At 36.0% G+C, this 19,955-nt stretch overlaps 1 protein-coding gene across 12 annotated transcripts in view; it reads right to left on the reverse strand.

Moving 5' to 3' along the window:
• Positions 1-19,955, reverse strand: part of khdrbs3 (KH domain containing, RNA binding, signal transduction associated 3) — a 180,630-nt gene that overhangs the window by 41,027 nt on the left and 119,648 nt on the right. For all 12 annotated transcript variants that reach the window (XR_007186499.1, XR_007186500.1, XM_048202998.1 and 9 more), the window contains 4 exons: positions 15,580-15,696; positions 6,197-6,343; positions 5,694-5,833; positions 3,778-3,964 (listed from right to left, as the gene is read on the reverse strand). Coding sequence is in view for 10 of the 12 variants with exons in the window: in XM_048202998.1 (XP_048058955.1) it covers positions 3,778-3,964; positions 5,694-5,833; positions 6,197-6,343; positions 15,580-15,696 (591 nt within the window). In the remaining 2 variants the exon portion in view is untranslated. The remainder of the gene's footprint in view (positions 1-3,777; positions 3,965-5,693; positions 5,834-6,196; positions 6,344-15,579; positions 15,697-19,955) is intronic.

Below are 19,955 nucleotides of genomic sequence, written 5' to 3' on the forward strand. Positions count from 1 at the left end.
TAAATAAATAAAAAAAATAAAATGAATCAAATCTCAATTAATAAACATGTTAACATGGGGGTTAAGATAATTAAGAATTTGAATTTGGTCATTTAAAAATAATTTCATGCTATAAAAATACTGAAAATACAATGTTCACCATTTATAGTATTAAAATAAATGGGAAAAAATAGTTATATAACCATTCATGTGGGTTCGGAAACATTTTTGAAAGAAGTCTCTTCTGCTCATCAAGGCTGAATTTATTTGATCATAAATAGAGTAAAAACAGTAAAATTGTGAAATATTATTATCATTTTAATTTTTATATATATATATATATATATATATATATATATATATATATATATATATATATATATATATATATATATTAAAATAGAATTTATTCCTGTAATGGCAAAAGTGAATTACTTCACCCTTCAGTGTCACATTATCCTTCAGAAATAATTCTAATAAACTGATTTTCTGCTCAAGATGCTTTTGCATTTTCAATGTTGAAAACTTGAGCAGCATTTTTTTTTAAATAAAAATATTTTGTAATATTATTAATGTTTTTACTGTCATTTTTTATCCATTTAATGCATTCTTAATGAATACAAAAATATTTTAAAGATATATTTAATACACTTAATATATTTCTTTCTCAAATGATTATAGAGTGGCATACATAGGCCTGAACTGGTAAATGCAAGAGATGAAGAATGAATGTTGAAGAATAAATATTATGAAGTGTCATTTTGAAAGCCAACAAAAATATGATCACAATATAAATCTTCAAGACACACTCTTTTGTTCAACCCAGATGTCATTTCCAACAATATGGGTACTAAAAGACACTCTTGAGTCTAAAGCTGTCACAATAGATACAACACCTTGGGCACAATGTGATCAACACAGCCAAAGCTTTCATAAAACATGGAGGCTTCTCAATAAAAGATCAACCGATTAAGAGATCTTCTTAAAGGGATAGTTATTTACTCAGCTTTGTGTCGTTCCAATCCCCATGTTGTTATTTTTTCCCTTGGAACACGTTTTACATGTATATTTTAAACACAATGACAGTTCATCGTAAACACGTCTATCAAGCACCAAAAAGGACAAACACACTGTAAAAATAGTCCATCTACAGATTCTTGTTAAATCTGATTTCTGTCATTGTACATAAAATATATTTGTCCCAAGATACTTTAAATTCTCCTTTTGTATTCCACTGAAAAAAACAGGACCATACTTGTTTGTAACGGCATGAGGGTGAGAAAATAACGATAGCATTTTCATTCATCCGTTTCCACTATTCCTCTACAAAGACGTCTTGTTAATTTCTCATGATTTGTCAAAACTCTCAGGACAGTCAAAAGATCTTTTTCCAGTTCAATCCTGACGAGGAACATCTAAACAGTAATTCGTAGTGACAACTTCAGATTTATCATCCCACAGATGTTCGGATCGTTCCCAGTGTTTCAGGCTCTTGCACAGACGCGTGTTTCGAGGCCCTCGAAACGATAGGGAACAGCTGGCGACTGAGTCGTTTCCTCTGACCCCAGCGCATTCGAACGGCGCCCCCTAAATAAACCTGTCAGATGTGGTTAGATACGGGCACTGTGGGGCGGTGTGCCAACTCCACCCACCTCTCCGGGCCCGCCATCTGTTAAATATGCCACACGCGAGCCAGAAGACCTCTGAGACTTGCAACATCGAGAGGGGCTGGCGAACATTCAAATAAGCTCCAATGTATTTGAACTGGTTATTTTGCAACTCTCTCTGATAAATTAAAACTCAAAGCAGTGGAAATCTATAATGGTGTCAGAAGCAGGCGAGCAAATAAGACCATTTTTCCACATAATCGCAAACAAAAACAAGTAAATCAAGCAGATGAAATGATTTAGGATGTCTCCTGTAGACGGCTGTACCATGTACGGTTCTATTACGACTGACAAATGAGATCAGTGTCGGAAAACATTCATTTCTGTGAGAGCCTTGACAAGCTATTGAGTTTGTTTTATATAATTTATTGATACGAGAAATGTCAACAATAAAACACTAGCTATTATAGACATATATCATAGATCACACTTACTGTCTAGACAGAGTACTAAAATTACTGTAACGACACAGAGTAGAGTAAGTAGCTCGCTTATTCAAGCTGAATTTTGCTGCTTCTGCACAAAAATGAAACTGTAAAAATAATGAAACCCCAAAGAAATTACATACTTGACTTTTAAGTTCCATCTACCATTGTTGTTATTGTTCATTAAAAATAAAACTATTACAAATCACTTTTGTTCATTTAAATAAATCAGAAATAAAACAAAATATAAATATTAGATGACAAGCTTAAAAATTAAAAACAAAAATTGTATCTTTATTGTTACATTGGCAATGTTTAAGTACTTAAAATTAAACTGAAATTAAATAGATTAAAGCTATTTATATAGAGAGAGAGGGAGAGAGACAGAGAGAAAAAGATCACCTCTGCAGAAGAACCGCCTACTTCATCATTGTAAATTTGGCCCCGCCCACTGGCTTGTTAGTGAGATGAAGAGGAGATAAGAGCAATACAGCATCACTGGACTAAAAATAGCATTACCTTCCCAAGGATCCTAATGCTAGGAATGTGGTTATTTATTTTCAACAATGTGAATGTTTCAGTTGAGCTTTATTTATTTGTAATCTGTACATTTCACTGTGGATTCTTTGGTAAATCAATCGCAATTCCGGCACAGGCTTTGCGAAAAGACTTTTACGATATGGACTCGACAGTAATGCAACAACATGTAAGTAACTGTGATAATTCTAATGCCTGATCTGATATGTAATGATTCATGTAGAGTCAGATGTTCTTTGTCTGTGTGTCAGTAAATCAAACCAGTGACTAAACGGTCAACTTCACGTTGTTTCTCTTAGTAGGATGAAAATAATCTGTTATTTAAACTGTGATTAAATTATATATAGGAAACGTTCTCTTTACAATCACTGGAGCTGTCAATCAAATAGCGGAGGTGTTTATCAGTGACTGAGTTCTTGACTCTCGCCAAAACTCTTGCTAAAATCAACGAATCTCTTATTTACATTGTGTTTGCACTGTTAGTTATGATGAAATCATTAATTAGTGTGCAGAAATCGAGTTACAATGTTGAGATCGCTGCATTCATGCGCTCAACAACATGTCTGTGATCAGCTACATGCTCATCACTGCAACCTTTCATGCCATATCTAAATATAATGCTATAATCAACATTTTTATGATCAGTTAACCTTGAGTGCTGTGATATTAAAAACATGCTAAAAGTTTTCAAGAGAGTTCCACATGTAAGACTTAGCTATTTCATATGCAAAGATGTTAGCCAATCACAGTAGTGGGCATTTACACTGAAGTATCACACCAGAAATGCCCCTTAAAACAGAGCGTTCAAATAAGAGGGCTAAAATCAGGGTACGAAAAATTATGACATTTTTTGATGTAAAAAGCATACTAACATTATAAGCGCACCCCAGGAAACATTATAAAACAATGCAGTTCATGACCCCTTTAAAGTACGTAGATCTGCACCAGTGTACACAATCAAGTAAGAATAACCATTAGAAATTCATGTTGCGTTGTAAAAGTTGCTGTGAGCAAAATTAGCTTTAAAAGCATACATGAATGCATATTTCCAAAATCCAGCAGAAATAGTACGTCATCCAGCCACCATTCTGACCTTGCATACTAAATACCCTTTGTTAGGCTCCCTGACGAGAGTGACGTCTGCAGTAATGGATCTTACGGTTACTTACATATTCACCGTAGGTATCCTGCACGGCTGGAGGGGGAGGTCTGTATCCAGGTGGGGGCGGAGCTCCTCGTGCTCTCTGTGAAGGAACGCCCCTTCCTCTGCTGGATGGAACCCTGCTGGGCGGAGCTCCTCTGGGCGCCACACCCCGCGGAACTGCAGCCTGAGGCGGAGGAACACCCCCTCTACACCTGCAGAACAAACACCTCATGAATTATATCAATATCATTTCATATGTAAATCAATTCATATTGTGAAGAAATCATATGTGAGACATTACAACAGGAACAATGATCAACACAAACTAGTGTAAAGAAAAAAGTCATATACACTGTAAGTGAAAAATCTGGGTATAAACGAACTAAACTAGTGATGTTAAAGGGTTAGTTCACCCAAAAATGAAAATTCTGTCATTTATTACTCACCCTCATGTCGTTCCACACCCGTTCCTCAACAGTTCATGTGACTACAGTGGTTCTACCTTAATATTATAAAACTGGGTTTTGAGAGGTTCGGTGACACTGCTGGCAATAGAGGTCTCACTGAGCCATCAGATTTCATCAAAAATATCTTAATTTGTGTTCTGAAGATGAACGAAGGCCTTGCGGAAGACATGAGGGTGAGTAATTAATGACATAATTTTCATTTTTGGGTGAACTAACCCTTTAAAAAAAGTTACCAACTAATAATATGTGCTTAGATGTTAAAATATGTTTTAAAGACTAAACTAAGTAGAAGCTAAAGTATAAGTCATAATATATTTAACTTATTTTGCTGGTCCCCATGTAATTTCCATAATTCCACAGATTTGATGACTTTAATATTAATACAAGGCATGGAAAATAGTATAGTAAAAACAGACATGTGTCCAAATTTTTGACTATAGAGTACACTAGGTTCAACAGTTTAAGGACTTTATTTTTAAAAAGATTTTTTAAAAGATGAAATTCCTTTATTCAGCAGGGATGCATTAAATTGATCAAAAGTGACAGCAAAGCCTTTTACATTGTCATAAAAAATTATATTTCAAATAAATGTTATGTTGAACTTTCTGTGACACTGAAGACTGGAGCTTTGCCATCACAGGAATAAATTATATTTTAAAATATATTAAAATAGAAAGCAGTTATTTTAAATTGCAAGAATATTTTACAATATTGCTGTTTTTAATGATCAAATATTTTTGTATTTTTGATCAAATAAATGCTGGTGAGCATAAAACATCTTGCAAAAACAACAACAACAAAAAAAAATCACAAAAAATCTTGTAGAGTACATAAAAAAATCCACTTTAAAATCTGGACAGATCTAGTCTAGTTTCTGGCTATCATTTACGAAAAAAAAAAAAAAAAAAAACCAATACACCACTGATTATATTCTATCCTCTAATGGAAGATTACTTTGATGGTTTGATTGAATTTTCCTCTCCAACTATAATGAAAATGAGACTGATTTGAGGAAAATGACATTAGCATCAGTCCATGTGAGAATAAATTTGTCAGTTATACCGCATTAAACTCTCAGTGGAGTTTAAAATTCTTTGCTCAATAAACAACAGAAAAAAAAAGAATGAACAGAGAAGGTGAAATTAAGGAGTTATGAGATATGAGCTATGAAATTAGTCCGCTGGTTAGTTAAGTTAACCAATCACATCCTCTGTTAAGGCACAGTCACGTGAGTGTTTTGTTGCGCATCGAGGGATTTATTCTGTAAATGTGTTTCCATCGTAGTTTATGCCTCTTCTTATCGGATTAAAATGTATCCACCTCAATTGAGCACATATGTTTTTTATGCAAATGTATGCACATCTTGGAAATTCCATCCAGAGTTTTTAATGCAATATCCCAAAATGCGCACAAAAATAGGTGGATGGAAACATAGCTAGTGATTACAATCAAACTCGATCGTACGCAGCCGTACCTGTGCGGTCCCGGCGCTGGTGTTCCTCTGCCTCGTGTGCTGGTTTTGCCTCTCGCCGCTGGGACTTTCGCGTCCTCCGAGCCGCCGTTCAGATACGTCAGCTCCTGTAGCTGTGCCTGTCTGATCTCATCATTATAGTCCTGTACGACACACACATATGGGCGCAAGTTAATGAGCTGTAACGTGCAATAATGTTTTTTAAGGGGAAATATATGCCCCCTGCAACCCCAAACACGCACCAACATGTGTTTTTCCCCAAGAGGAAGCATTCTGTATATAAATAGTAACATTTAATCTAGCTTTTTATTAGCATAACAGATGTGACTGTGAGATGTTATATATATATAAAGTCAGTACTGCGCACACACGTGTACATATTATGCATAGTGTCTGGTATAAGAGAATATTTACTTTTTGTCTGAAGGTAATAAAAACTGCAATCAGGTAACAGCAAACATGAATGCTGATGCAGATTGCACTCACACCTGTATGCACAGACGTACCGGAATAAGGAATTTTTTTATCTCTTCCAGAGCGTGACCCATTCTCGCATACGCTTCGGCGGGGGGAGCGAACACCTCGATCAGCACGTGGAGATCTTCGTTAAGGTGATGATACTTTGCCTCTCCGCTCTTTCGCAGCTCTTCTTCCTGTTAAGGTATAAGCGTACAAAAAAAGAAACATTTATGCATTTGGACACATTTGCCAGCACCGTTCTCTGCTACAGGAACTAAAAATAGTATAAATTAACTGTCAACTGTTTTTATTTTACTTATTGAAAAAGTTAAAGGATTAGTTCACTTTCAAATGAAATTTACCCACCCTCAAGCCATCCTAGGTGTATATGACTTTCTTCTTTCTTCACATTTGGAGTTATATTAATAAATATCATGATGCATCCGAGCTTTATAATGGCAGTGAACAGGGGCAACGAGTTTAAAGCTCAAGAAAGTGCATGCATCCAAAGCAAAACGTAATCCACAGGAAACAACGAGTATGAAGCTCAAGAAAGTGCATCCATACATTATAAACATACTCCACACGGCTCCGGGGGGTTAATAAAGGCCTTCTGAAGCAAAGCGATGTGTTTGTGTACGAAAAATATCCATATTTAACAAGTTATGAAGTAAAATATCTAGCTACCGCCAGAACGCCTTCCGAATTCAACTTTCTTTGTAAGTTGAATATGGAAGGCGGTCTGGTGTAAGCTAGATATTTTACTTTATAAAATGTTAAATATGGATATTTTTCGTAAATGCGTAATGCATCGCTTCGCTTTAGAAGGCCTTTATTAACCCTGCGGAGCCGTGTGGATTACGTTTTGCTTTGGATGGATGCACTTTCTTGAGCTTCATACTCGTTGCCCCTGTTCACTGCCATTATAAAGCTCAGATGCGTCAGGATATTTAGTAATATAACTCCGATTGTTTTCATCAGAATGTGATTGGCTGCCATTTTGAATTTTTGAATTTTCAGCATAATTTCTCCAGTCTTCAGTGTCACATGATCGTTCTTGTTAAATATGGATATTTTTCTTACACAAACACATTGCTTCGCTTCAGAAGGCCTTTATTAACCCTCTGGAGCCGTGTGGAGTACGTTTATGATGGATGGATGTGGATGGAAGCACTTTCTTGAGCTTTTTACTCATTGTTTCCCGTTCACTGCCATTATAAAGCTTGGACGCGTCAGGATATTTATTAATATAACTCAGATTGTGTTCATCAGAAAAATGAAAGTCATATACACCTAGGATGGCTTGAAGGTGAGTAAAGCTTGGGGTAATTTTCATTTTAAAGTGAACAAATCCTTTAAATAAAAATGAATAAAAAAGTACAGTAGCAAAAACAGCCTGTTCAAAAAGTTTACGTTCAAAAAGTTTATCAAAAGAAATGAATACTTTTATTCAGCAAGGACACATTAAATTTGATGAAAAGTGACACTAATGACATTTTTTGTTACAGAAGATTGCTATTTTTAAATGAACTTTCTATTCATCAAAGAAGTTACGAATTTAAATAAAATAAGGATAAATAAAAAAATAAAATAATGTAAATAATAATTTAGAAATAGAAGACGCAAGAAGGAAAATCCCCTTTTTCACCTTCGGAATGTCACGTTCTGGATATTGAGGATGTAAATAAATAAATAAATAAGTGGAATTAATAAACTGCACATAGTAATTATGCCATGCATATTCAATTCAATTAAAATGGAAATTCCATATGCAAATCCATTAACACTGGGCAGCAAGTGAAGGGGGGGCTTGTATCCAGCACTGTGAGCTGGCGCAAAGCAAAAGAGCAATTTAACAGGAACCGTGAGACAAAAACATGGCAAAGAATTACATCAGCCCACCCGTCAGATGCACAGATGACGCTGCTTTATTTCAAAAGCAGGGTGAGATTCCTTTATTTAACATGGTGTTTCATCGGAGAGCAAAACGTGCTGTTAAGCGCGTGTGTGTCTGTCTGCTATGCTTCCTCTGATGTAATGCAGTTAATCTGGTGTCTTTAAGACAGTCGCTGTTATGCAAATAAGATGCTAATTCCATCCTCAAATCTGCTGTTTACTGAAAAAGGTCAGCTTAGTGCTGATATGGTGAGGTAACAGAGCGTGTGTGTGCGTGCAATGGCAGTAGGGATGGGTCATGATTGGAGACTAGTCAACTAGTTGTCCAAAAAATCAACTAGTGAGGTTGACTAGTTTAAGCCGTGTGTCCACCAGAGCGTTTTTAGCCAGCTGAAAACGCTAGGCGCTCTGCTTAAAATGCCCGTCTTTGAGCGCTTGAGAGCGCTTCTGCAACGCAGCGTTTTTTTCCGTTGAGACGCTTTGTTGCTATGATACGGAATATCCGCGGCACTGTTACTTATAACTGATTTTGCAGGTAATTTGTTTCAGACTAAAAATGTTCACACAATGTGAAATTACTTTGCTATGTATTTTCGGAGAGCAGTAATATTAAATTCTCATCCATTTTGTTCCGTTCTCTGTTTGTTGATGTTGTTGTACAGCAAGAATGTTGTGACGGTTGGCCGGTGTAGTATTTGTCCCGCCCCTCCTCCACTCTGATTGGACGGCTGGCTAAAAAGTGACAGTGATGAGCGCAGCGTTTTCCTCAAAGTTGAACATTCTTCAACTCGAGGCGACCAGTAAAAAACGCCGAGCTCTCAGCGCTTGAGCGTAAAAAAGACGCTCAGCGGCTCGTTACGCTCCTGGCGTTTAAAAAACGCGGCGCTCCCATTGAAAACAATTGAAAAAGTACGCTAGCAGCTGGAAAAAACGCTTAGGTGGACACACGGCCTAAAGGCCTGTTCACACCAAGAACGATAACTATGAAGATAACAATAAAGATATGGTTCTAAAAATCATTCTAAATACAAAAGAATACCACTGTCCATATCACAACTGATGTCAATATGGAGAAACAATACCGTTGGGATCACTTTCAGAATGATTTTTTCCAGCTGTTGAACGATAAAACACTGACAGCCAATCAGAATCCATTCTAATTTAAGGGCTCGCGCATTTAAAATGGCAGACGATATTGCGGAGAAGTTAATCGCCGAGGTCTAGAAAAATTCACCACCGTTTGACAAGAAAAGTTTTTCAAGAATACTTTAAAGAAAGTGGATAAACAATCGGTCATACCCTCAGAATAAATGGTGAGAACTATTAACAATGTGATCATTATGCCTGGCTAGCAAACAGCACTCAAAAAATTAATTGTTGGATTTACTTAAAAAATAAGTAAAAGTAAATAAGTGGTTCCACGCAACAATATTGAGTAATTTGTACAAAAAAACTATTTAGTTGAATAAACAAAAGAAATTCAAGTAAAGCTGACAAAATTTCTTTGAGTAAATACAAATCATTTGAATGTCACTGTTACATAATATTTATATGTGCAGTTTACTTAATAATGTTATGTTGATTACGTAAGGTGAACACATTTTTTTTTTTTTTTTTTGAATAATCATTTAAATAAAAAGGATACAACATATCAGAATGCAGCCCCTCACCCCAAAATGCACTCAAAAAATAACTAATTGAACAAACTCAATTGAATTGAGAGCAGGAATTTCATCCTATAAGCATGCGCACAGCCTAAACACAAGCGACACTCTTCTGCATGATGGTAACCACAGAAACTACTCTAAATGTCCAACATAACTGAACATTAAACACTAACATAAACTAAAAACATCTTTACCTTTACTGAAAAACACATAAAATAACACTTTAATCCCTAAATTTACTCTCCTAATGCAGTCCCTTGCAAAGCATGCTGGGAACTACGGATGCACTGCATAGTTAGTTATGTCAACAATAATGTGTGCATTTCACACAGCAATGTTAAGTTGAATGAACAAACACTTAATAAGTAAAGCTGACAATACTCAATTTTAGTAGAAACAACGCAGTTAAATTACATTCATGTAGTTACATGAGTTTTTTAAGTAATATAAACAAGGGTGGTTTGAGTGAAACTAACAACAGTGAAAGTTAATTTTTTTGAGTGAGTGTAACATAAAATGACTTTAGCTATCCAGCGCTAGTTTCGACAACATTGTCTTACTTCTTTTAAAGTTGACTTGGTGTTGTTTTAATTCCACTATATTGACTTTGCCAACTAAATTCACTGTTAGATTAGATCGATTACACTAGCTATTCACTTGAAACATAGCATGCTGAGGACATCTGCTGGTTAAAGCCGTGTAAATGCAATAAGAACAGCAAAAACATGTTGTACACACTTTGAAACCGCAGAGAGTGAGCTTAAAATAAACATTATCATTCGTTGGTGTGGACGCAAATACAGTTATCGTTATAGTTATCGTTCTTGGTGTGAACGGGCCTTTAGACTTACTCTTTAAAGCATTGGCATGGTAATCACACTTTAAGGAGCAAATTAAAGGTTTCCCTGTTAAAATGCATCTTGCATTAAAAAAAACCCATTTAATTTAACAATTTATTTATTAAATATTTATTTCAGAGGTAGAGCAAGTTGTTGCTTTTTGATGAAAGATTATTAAAATCGATATTTTTTATCCTTTTAAATAACATGCACTGATGATTTTTTTCAAAATAAGACCAGGAACCTGTATTAAAGGTGAAGTAAGCGATTTCTGAGAAACGCTGTTGAATGTGGATCATTCAGCAGCACAACACACTTGTAGCCAATCAGCAGTAGGGGGCGTGTCCACTCATGATGGGGGAGGAGAGAAAGTGAACAAGAGGGAGATTTGAAGAAAGTCTGTTGAAAGAGAAATGGCTGAGAGACATTACAAAAAAGAAAAGATCAGAGGAATATCACTGGAAAATGAAGGGTTATGATCAGGGAAGAGCTTTAGGATCCACGTTAATATTAGAAAAGCTTTCCAGCATCGGAGAGACAGAAGCGGGAAGGCCTGAAAATGGATGCCGAGGTTGTGTTGTTTTTGCTCCATATGTGAGTAACATTGGATTTGATGTTTGGTTAACAGAACCAAGACAAGCTTTTGTTGTAATGTTAGCTATAGTAACATGACAGTTTTGAGTGTCATTGTTTGTCTGGAGCTGCTGTGCTGCTGGAGACTAACAACAAACTCTTGCTTATATATACTCTTGTGTACTGTATGCTAATGTTTTGTTCTTCCTTGTCGTTCATTTGTCAGTTTCGTTCTATTTTTCACAAAGCATTATTTTGCTTACCTTCGGCTATGATAAAGAGACATTGTGTGTTCGTGCATTTTGGGGGCGGAGCGATGAATGAAGGGGTGTGTTTGTTTTTGCTTGATTTCTCAGAAATTGCTTACTGCACCTTTAAGGATGTAAAGTATCAGTTTTGATTATAAAAATAATTATGTTATATTTGTATGGTCTACAACTTTGTGAGAACATATTTTACATATTTATCAGTGAACACACATATATACGTTTTTAAGTTTTCTAAACTGCTTCCAAAAAACAACCTCTTGTGGGGTTTGGGGCGTGTATGTTTACTATCAACATCGTTCGGTAAATTCTGTGAAATTTGTTTCTGCGAATTCTAGAACATCAAAGAGAATTATGAGCTTTAAGCAAATCTCTCCTCTCTGCTGTGAGACGGCACTGCAGGAGAATCTCCAAACGGCTTAAAACCGTGCAGGTGAGCGTTCCAGATCCAAACCGTCCAATTTGCGCCGCACAATTCTCCCTCTCTCGCTTTTCTCCATGGAGAGCTTGTTCACCAAAATCTGACAGGACCGGAGGAGTGCAGCAGTCAATAACAACACGCCCAATTAGTAGATAAACCCTTCCAGAACACCCTGAGCTCTGTAACAGCTGTCTGAAGGGAGAAGATTGCTCGTGTGAACAGGGAATGTAATTGCAAGCACGCTTATACATGCACACATCAAAATTACCTGCGGTTCAGCTATTCAGAAATGGCCCAAAACCAACATGACACGCACAAATCTGTGAGAAATATGCCGTGGGGGAAATGTCGATAATTTAGAGGATACACATAAAAAAATTTTAGTCAATTACAGCTATGTCATTTAGAACACTCTTAAAGGTACAGCCTGTTCTAAAAGTTTATGGTGGAATTTTTTTTTTGTTTATTTACAAATAATAATACTTTCTTAAGCAGCAAATCAGCATATTAGAATGATTTCTGAATGATCATGTGACACTGAAGACTGGAGAAATTCAGCTGTGTATTACAGGAATTCTAGAAAGTTATAATAATATTTCAAAACATTGTTTTATTGCATTTTTGTTCAAATAAATGCAGTCATTGTGAGCATAAAAGACTTATGCTCAACAACATAAAAAAAAATCTCACTGACCCTTTTAAAAAGTAGTGTATGTTTTCACTTTATTCTCTATGGGAGCTGAGTGTGGGGATCGTGGGATTGACAATGAAGCATCGAAAACTTTATGCAAATGAGAAGTGCAAAAATGCAGGATGGCAGCCAATCACTGTGGGGTGATGTTTCTGATGAACACAATCAGAGTTATATTACTAAATATCCTGACACATCTGAGCTTTATAATGGCAGTGAACAGGGGCAACGAGTTTAAAGCTCAAGAAAGTGCATCCATCCAAAGCAAAATGTACTCCACACGGCTCCGGGGGGTTAATAAAAGCCTTCTAAAGGGAAGTGAATATCCAGCTTCCGCCAGACTGCCTTCCATATTCAACTTACGAAGAAAGTGTAACACCTTTCGCAGTTCAAAATGCTTACGCTACGTCCTACGCCTTCTGTATTCAACTTACGAAAAAAGCTTTTTTTCGTAAGTTGAATACGGAAGGCGTTGTGGCGGAAGCTAGATATTTTACTTAATAACTTGTTAAATATGGATATTTTTCTTACACAAACACATTGCTTTGCTTCAGAAGGCCTGGAGTATGTTTATTATGGATGGATGAACTTTCTTCAGCTTTATAATCGTTGGTCCCGTTCACTGCCATCATAAAACTCAGATGCGTCAGGATTTTTATCAATATAACTCTGATTGTGTTCATCAGAAAGAAGAAAGTCATATACACTTAGCATGACTTGAGGGTGAGTAAAGCTTGGGGTAATTTTCTAATTAACTAATCCTTTAACCCTCAGGGGTCTGAGGATTTTTGGGACCCTGGAGAAGTTTTGACATGCCCTGACATTTGTGCTTTTTTCAGTTGTTCATAAACATATTAATGGAAAAAGTGTCATTACACTGTATTCAGCACAAACTAGGCTACAATAATATGTGAGGAACATGTATGTACATGTTTGTGTTTTTGAAGGAATAACGTTTATGCGTGGTTATTGAAAAAACAAAAAACTTAAGTCACTGAAATAAAGCCAAAAAAAAAAAAAAAATTAAATCTTTGTTCACAAGACTTCTGGGTATTGGAGGTTGTAGACTAGAGTTTTTGCTTCAAAATGAGGTAAAAATTATGCTGCCTGCTTGTTCATATAAAACAATAGAGAGATTTAAATTTTCTAAAACATCTTTGGTCAAGAAACGCAGTATGCGTGGAGGCGTGAATCCTCATGTATAATGGGTGATTCTCACCTGAGAAGACAAAAGAATCACATAATAATGACCTGAAAAGACTTGCATATTAATGAGGCCTTTCAGTCAGGTAGGCTGTGAAAAAACCCTCTGTGATCATGATTCAAATCTCATCATGGTGTAAATCAAACATACAGAAAAAACAGCAATACTGTGAAATATTATTACAATTTAAAATAATGGTATTCTATTATATTCTTTAAAATATAATGTATTTCTGTGATGCAAAGTGTCTGAACAATTATGTTACCTCTATGGCATTTCATATAGGCTTTTAGCTTAAAAGCATGCACATTTGGAGAAATATTGATGGATTCTCATATGTTTGTCAATTTTCTATATAGAAGAGTAATATTTATTTCATACTTTATACTTTATACATTTATTTATACTCAACAATTCATACTTGCAGCCGGAGGGCGCTCTGTACACCTTTGGTCCACAAATGCCTGAGCACTAAAGAAGAATAGGCAATCCAGGAACTAACCGAACTAACAGAGGACAGAGATCGCTAACTATGGCTATTCAAAACACTTTTCAAGACAATAAATACACGATTGAGATGACGAATGCATGTATCGACTCAGAATTTGCGTCTGAATAGCGCTCCCTCCGTGGGCGTGGCCGCATTAGCGGATAATGAGCTGAATCACGGATTTCTGACATGGCTCTCTTTTCATACAGATTACATAAACACAGAATGTTTGTTTTCGATTTGACTTACACGATTTAAAACCTGACATTTCAACGTTTTTTTAGACACAAGTCTAATTTTTTTGTGATTAGTATTCACTAAGTTACAGTTCATTTTCTGAGAACTATCAGATTGGACTTCCTTCAGAGGGAGACGAGAGATCACGCATCATGTTAGTTTTCTTTATTTTACAAAAAGCACAACATTTTGTTTTTACTCTGAGTGTACACAAATAAAAGAAGATATTCCACAGATTAAAATGGTGTATAACTCTTAATTGTATGTGCAACATTAACGGAGTATTTTGAGTCTCTTTCACACTGGTAAGAAAAAAACCGCGGTGGTATCGCCGGCGATACCCTCAGACCTCAGAGTGTTAAAGCACACAATTACTTGTTATTTTATTTAATTCAGATTGCAAATGCAATGCACCCTACTGTACAACCTAAAGTGCATTAAGTCATAAAAATGTTATAAGTAACTAAAATAAGCACAAATGTCAGGGCATGTCAAAACACCTCCAGGGCCCATAAAACACCTCAGACCCCACAGGGTTAAAATACTTTGGACATTAGGAATCCAATTTTCCAACTATATCTATCCGTGTAGACACTTTTAGACCTGAACCGAATGGATCATCTAAAATGAAAAAGACTTTTTGGTGCAAGAAACCTTGACTTGCATTATAAGGAAAAACAACTAAATAGTACAAAACAACCTCTTTGAGAATGAGAATGCTTCTGAATTATTTGAACAGCTGAAGTCAATTGAGAGAACTGCTGGAAGAACTACTCTGTTGTTTGCCAATAACCCCAAAAACCTGTCAGAATATATCTCTCTTTCCCTTTGTCTCTTGTGTTCTTTCTCTCTCTGACAGGACGCTGAGGTTAGCATTTCTTTATGACATCGTATCCCTCTTTCCAGGTGAGGTGGGGAGGGAGGGCGGCCCATCAGCAACTATCGATTGATTCAATCAGCGGCGCAGCACGCAGAAAAGCGACAGACGCAGTGGAGATCGTTCAGAACGCTTCTCACCCGTGACAGCGGAGACAATGAGACGATGCGGTGAAAAACGGGACATAAAAAAGCACCAGCTCCGGTGTCGTACACTCTGATTAACGGCCCAAAGGAAAAATACTGATAATAAGGGGGAAAAAAGAATACCTTTTCTTTGTCTCTCATGGATCCCTTGCCGAGGATGGACATCTTGGTCAGCGTGTCCTCTTGCAGTCTCTTTAATGAGTTCCCTCGAGGGCCCAGGAGTTTACCCACAAAATTAAACTAATAAAGAGGAAAAAAACAGAGTTTTACTTACACTTCACAGTACTGTCTTCTAATTACTATTCCTTACTATATCAGTTATGCAGAATTGCATGCTAAATATTTCCTCTGCAAAAGTAGTTAAACATTTATCAAACCCACACACTGGTATATTGAACATGGTATTTTTATTGCCCACATCAACCAATTAAACAGCACAGCTTTCATTTCCATTACCCATGATCCTCTTTTTTACTCGTTGTTCTGTTTTAATGACCAAATATTTATCTAACACAATGTACTTTTTATTTTTTATAATTAGCTAGTTACAAATGTAATACACTAATAATACATACGATACTTTTTTAATAAAATATATATACAATATTCAGTCAAAACACACACACACACCTTGATTTATTTATAATTATTTTTATAATAATTTTATTAAGGCTATTAAATGATTAAATGATAAAAGCCACTATATTGTTTGCTTTATTTCCATATAACTGAATATAATCTAATCACTGAGGTCCCCAAAAAATGAAGGTGGAACTTCAATAGTAGAAAAATATTATACAATATGTACGAGTTAGGGAGCAACAGTTTAATTTTTTATTTCATTACTTCTTTATAATTAATAGTGTCAAATTGTTTTGTGCTTGCAAAGGGACAAAACCACAAAGTTTCTCATGACAGAACTGCATCTGTGAAAGACGCTTTACTGAATCACAAGAGACTCAAGATCTAAAACACACAGCTTTGTGTCCCATTCAGATGGAAACAGGTGGCAAGGATCAAAGAAACACGACAGAGAAGAAAAAGAAAGAAAGGAAAAAGAAACGTCCCAGAGAGACCAAAGAATGACAAAAGAAAGAAGAAGCGTATAGGCTGACGGAGTGAGACGGTTTCTTGACTGTTCTTGTTAAACCGCTTCAGCTGCGCCTGCTGTCCAGGCTTGTTAGCGATCTCACCGCTGAACCCGGAGTGGAAGATCAAACCCTGCCACCCATGAAGACCTCGGAGAATGTCTGGTGACATTCACAGCAACACAAAGGCTTGACAGAATCTGTACTTATTACATACTAAAAACATGCACTAAGTTGAGTGTTAAAATGAGTGTTAAAATTAAAATGCATTGTTTCATGAACTATTAGTTTCAAACAACTGCTGCTGAAGGATGGATCAAAGACTTTATATATATAGAAAGATGGTGCACTCGTATTATTATGATTTGGAGAAAGTGCAACACGCAATATGGCGGAATAAGTCCTGCCTTCTAAATAAGAGCCAATTGCTGAATAGTAAAGTAGAAGCTCCGGTTCCTGTAGAAACAGTCAGACGCACGCTTCCTATAGAGATGCGCGCTTAGGACTGCGTATGCGCATTAGCTTGATACAGCCTGAAAAATGTTGTTTTTTGTCATTTGGGCGTTTAGAAACAAAAGTTATGAGACATTCGTTGTCAGATTTCATTGGTTATTTCAAATATGAAATTTAAATCGAAAGATTGGTGAACAGCTTTGGAGAATTTGATGTTTCCCTATTCAGAGAGATAGGAGCTGCTCTTGAATGATCGAGAGACGTTTCAAAGATGGCCGCCGAGTGAAATGACTTGTCTTAAAGAGACTTTGGATGGATGCATACTTTTAAATTTTTTACTAAACTTTACTATCTGATCATCTCTGGCATACTACTTTCAACCCAGAAGAAACTTTTACTGCTCAGAGTTTGCTCTTTTATTTAAAGGGATAGTTCACCCAAAAATGAAAATTCTGTCATCATTTACTCACCCTCAAGTTATTCCAAACCTGTTATCCTCAAACACCTTTGCTTCCTCCTTCTTATGTAAATCTCATTTGTTTAAAAGACCTCTGAAAAACAGGCGAATCTCAACATAACACCGACTGTTACGTAACAGTCGTGGATCATTAATATGTACGCCCCCAATATTTGCATATGCCAGCCCATGATCGAGGCATTACACAAGGGCAGAACGTCTGGATGTGCACAGCTGAATCATCAGACTAGGTAAGCAAGCAAGAACAATAGCGAAAAATGGCAGATGGAGCAATAATAACTGACATGATCCATGATAACATGAGATTTTTAGTGATATTTGTAAATTGTCTTTCTAAATGTTTTGTTAGCATGTTGCTAATGTACTGTTAAATGTGGTTAAAGTTACCATCGTTTCTTACTGTACTCACGGAGACAAGAACCGTCGCTATTTTCATTTTTAAACACTTGCAGTCTGTATAATTCATAAACGTGCGCGATTTAAAGGGGCCGCACGCTGAATCGGTGCATAGTTAATGATGCCCCAAAATAGGCAGTTAAAACAATTAATTAAAAAAAATATATGGGGTATTTTGAGCTGAAACTTCACAGACACATTCAAGGGACACCTTAGATAGATATTACATCTTGTAAAAACTGGTTCTAGGGCACATTTAATATAAAAATATTCTTCAAAACATCATCTTTTGATCAAAACATCAACAACTATCCCTTTAAGTATCCAAATTTTTCTTCTAAAACTCAACTCAAGAGATAAAAATAGACACAAATGAGACAATTGTTGCCATACTTTACCATACAGAACTATACAATAAATGTATACAGAAGCTCAGATCATTTGCATTTAGAAGAATTTAACCCTTACGCTGTGTTGAAAACCTTGTAACAGTCAAAAATGACTGGCCTAAAAAAATAGCTTATAAATCTCTCGTTATGCAATATTGTCACCAAATATTGTATTCAAGCTTTTTGTCAACTTGATTTATTTCATTTAGGACAGGTTTTGTATTTATTTTTGAAACTGATTGATCGTAATTTTGGGAAGTAGTTATACCAAGTCAGTATTAGTCCAATGCGAAGACAATAATGAACATTTTCAGGAAAAAGAAAATTCTCTCCGGGTCAAAATGACCCGAACACAACATAAGGGTTAATGAGAAATGTTTGAATTCATCTCTATTCTCTAAATTTAGACAAATCTCTGGTATCTAAGCACATAAGACACAACTGAGATCTCTTCTGAAACTCTAAAGGAGAAACTTTCCATGAAATTTCTATTCGCTCTACATATAATCTCCTTGCTCTCTAGAAGAAATGATTGAGATGTTAAAAAGATCTCATTTGTGATTTTTCAGTCCAGTGGGAACGCACTATGATTTGAGACGCACTAATTCTCATACTTTGGGACATAATAATCTCACATACTTTGTAGCTCTGATAGTATGCAAATTAGCATGGAGCTGATGACTATGATGTCACTGGGGACACTGTAAAGAGGTCATGACCTTTAATTCAAACCACTACTGAATCTATGATGCAAGCAAGATCTTTTGAATATGCCATATTTCCATATATTTCATAAGAAACACTGTGCTATATATGTGTATCACACATCTGCTTTATACTCCCATTAAGTGTCAGTAAGTGTGGGATTTTGAGAGTATGGTTTGTTCTGCTGCTGATGGCTGTTTGTGTAGATGCTTTCATTAGATTCCTGTTATTTACTGAGGGTTTTGTTTGGCTGCTCTTTAATGGTGTAATCTGATGATATTAAGGCTTGTAAATGACAGCGTGGGCCTTAATCTGGACATTAAACACAACGCCGAGCTGCATGAAGATTTACGGAAAGCTCTAAAGCTTTTAAAGGCACCCCAACACACACACATTAAAACACACACGCTGGCCTCTCTTCAAAATGCACAAATATAGAAATGCTCAAATCGACATGCTGTGTGTGTTTGCCACTGACAACACATCTTATGAAAAGAAAATAAATACATAACTGTTGTCAATTTTAGTCTCTCAAAGTTTGCAGGATATATTATCCACCAAGCAAATAGCAATAGTGTCTTTTTTTGTCGTTTTTGTAGCACAAATGTTGCGGAATGAGTTACATACCAATGTTTAATACTTACAAATAGGGATGTCAGTTTACATAAATTCCCATAATCGATCGTTGTTTAAATTGATGATCAATTAAACCCTCTTAAAGGGTTAGTTCACCCAAAAATGAAAATTCTGTCATTAATTACTCACAGTTTATGTGACTACAGTGGTTCAACCTTAATATTATAATATTAATACTTTTTGTGAGCCAAAATAATAAAAATGAAAATAACGACTTTATTCATCAATATCTAGTGATGGGCGATTTGGAGAGATTTGGGCAATACACGCTCTAAACCACTGATTCGAAACAAAAGATTCGTAAAGCTTCAAAGCTTCATGAAGCAGTGTTTTGAAATCACCCATCACTAGATA

The sequence above is a fragment of the Megalobrama amblycephala genome, linkage group LG9 (genome assembly GCF_018812025.1).
Source record: "Megalobrama amblycephala isolate DHTTF-2021 linkage group LG9, ASM1881202v1, whole genome shotgun sequence".
NCBI classification, from domain to species: domain Eukaryota; kingdom Metazoa; phylum Chordata; class Actinopteri; order Cypriniformes; family Xenocyprididae; genus Megalobrama; species Megalobrama amblycephala.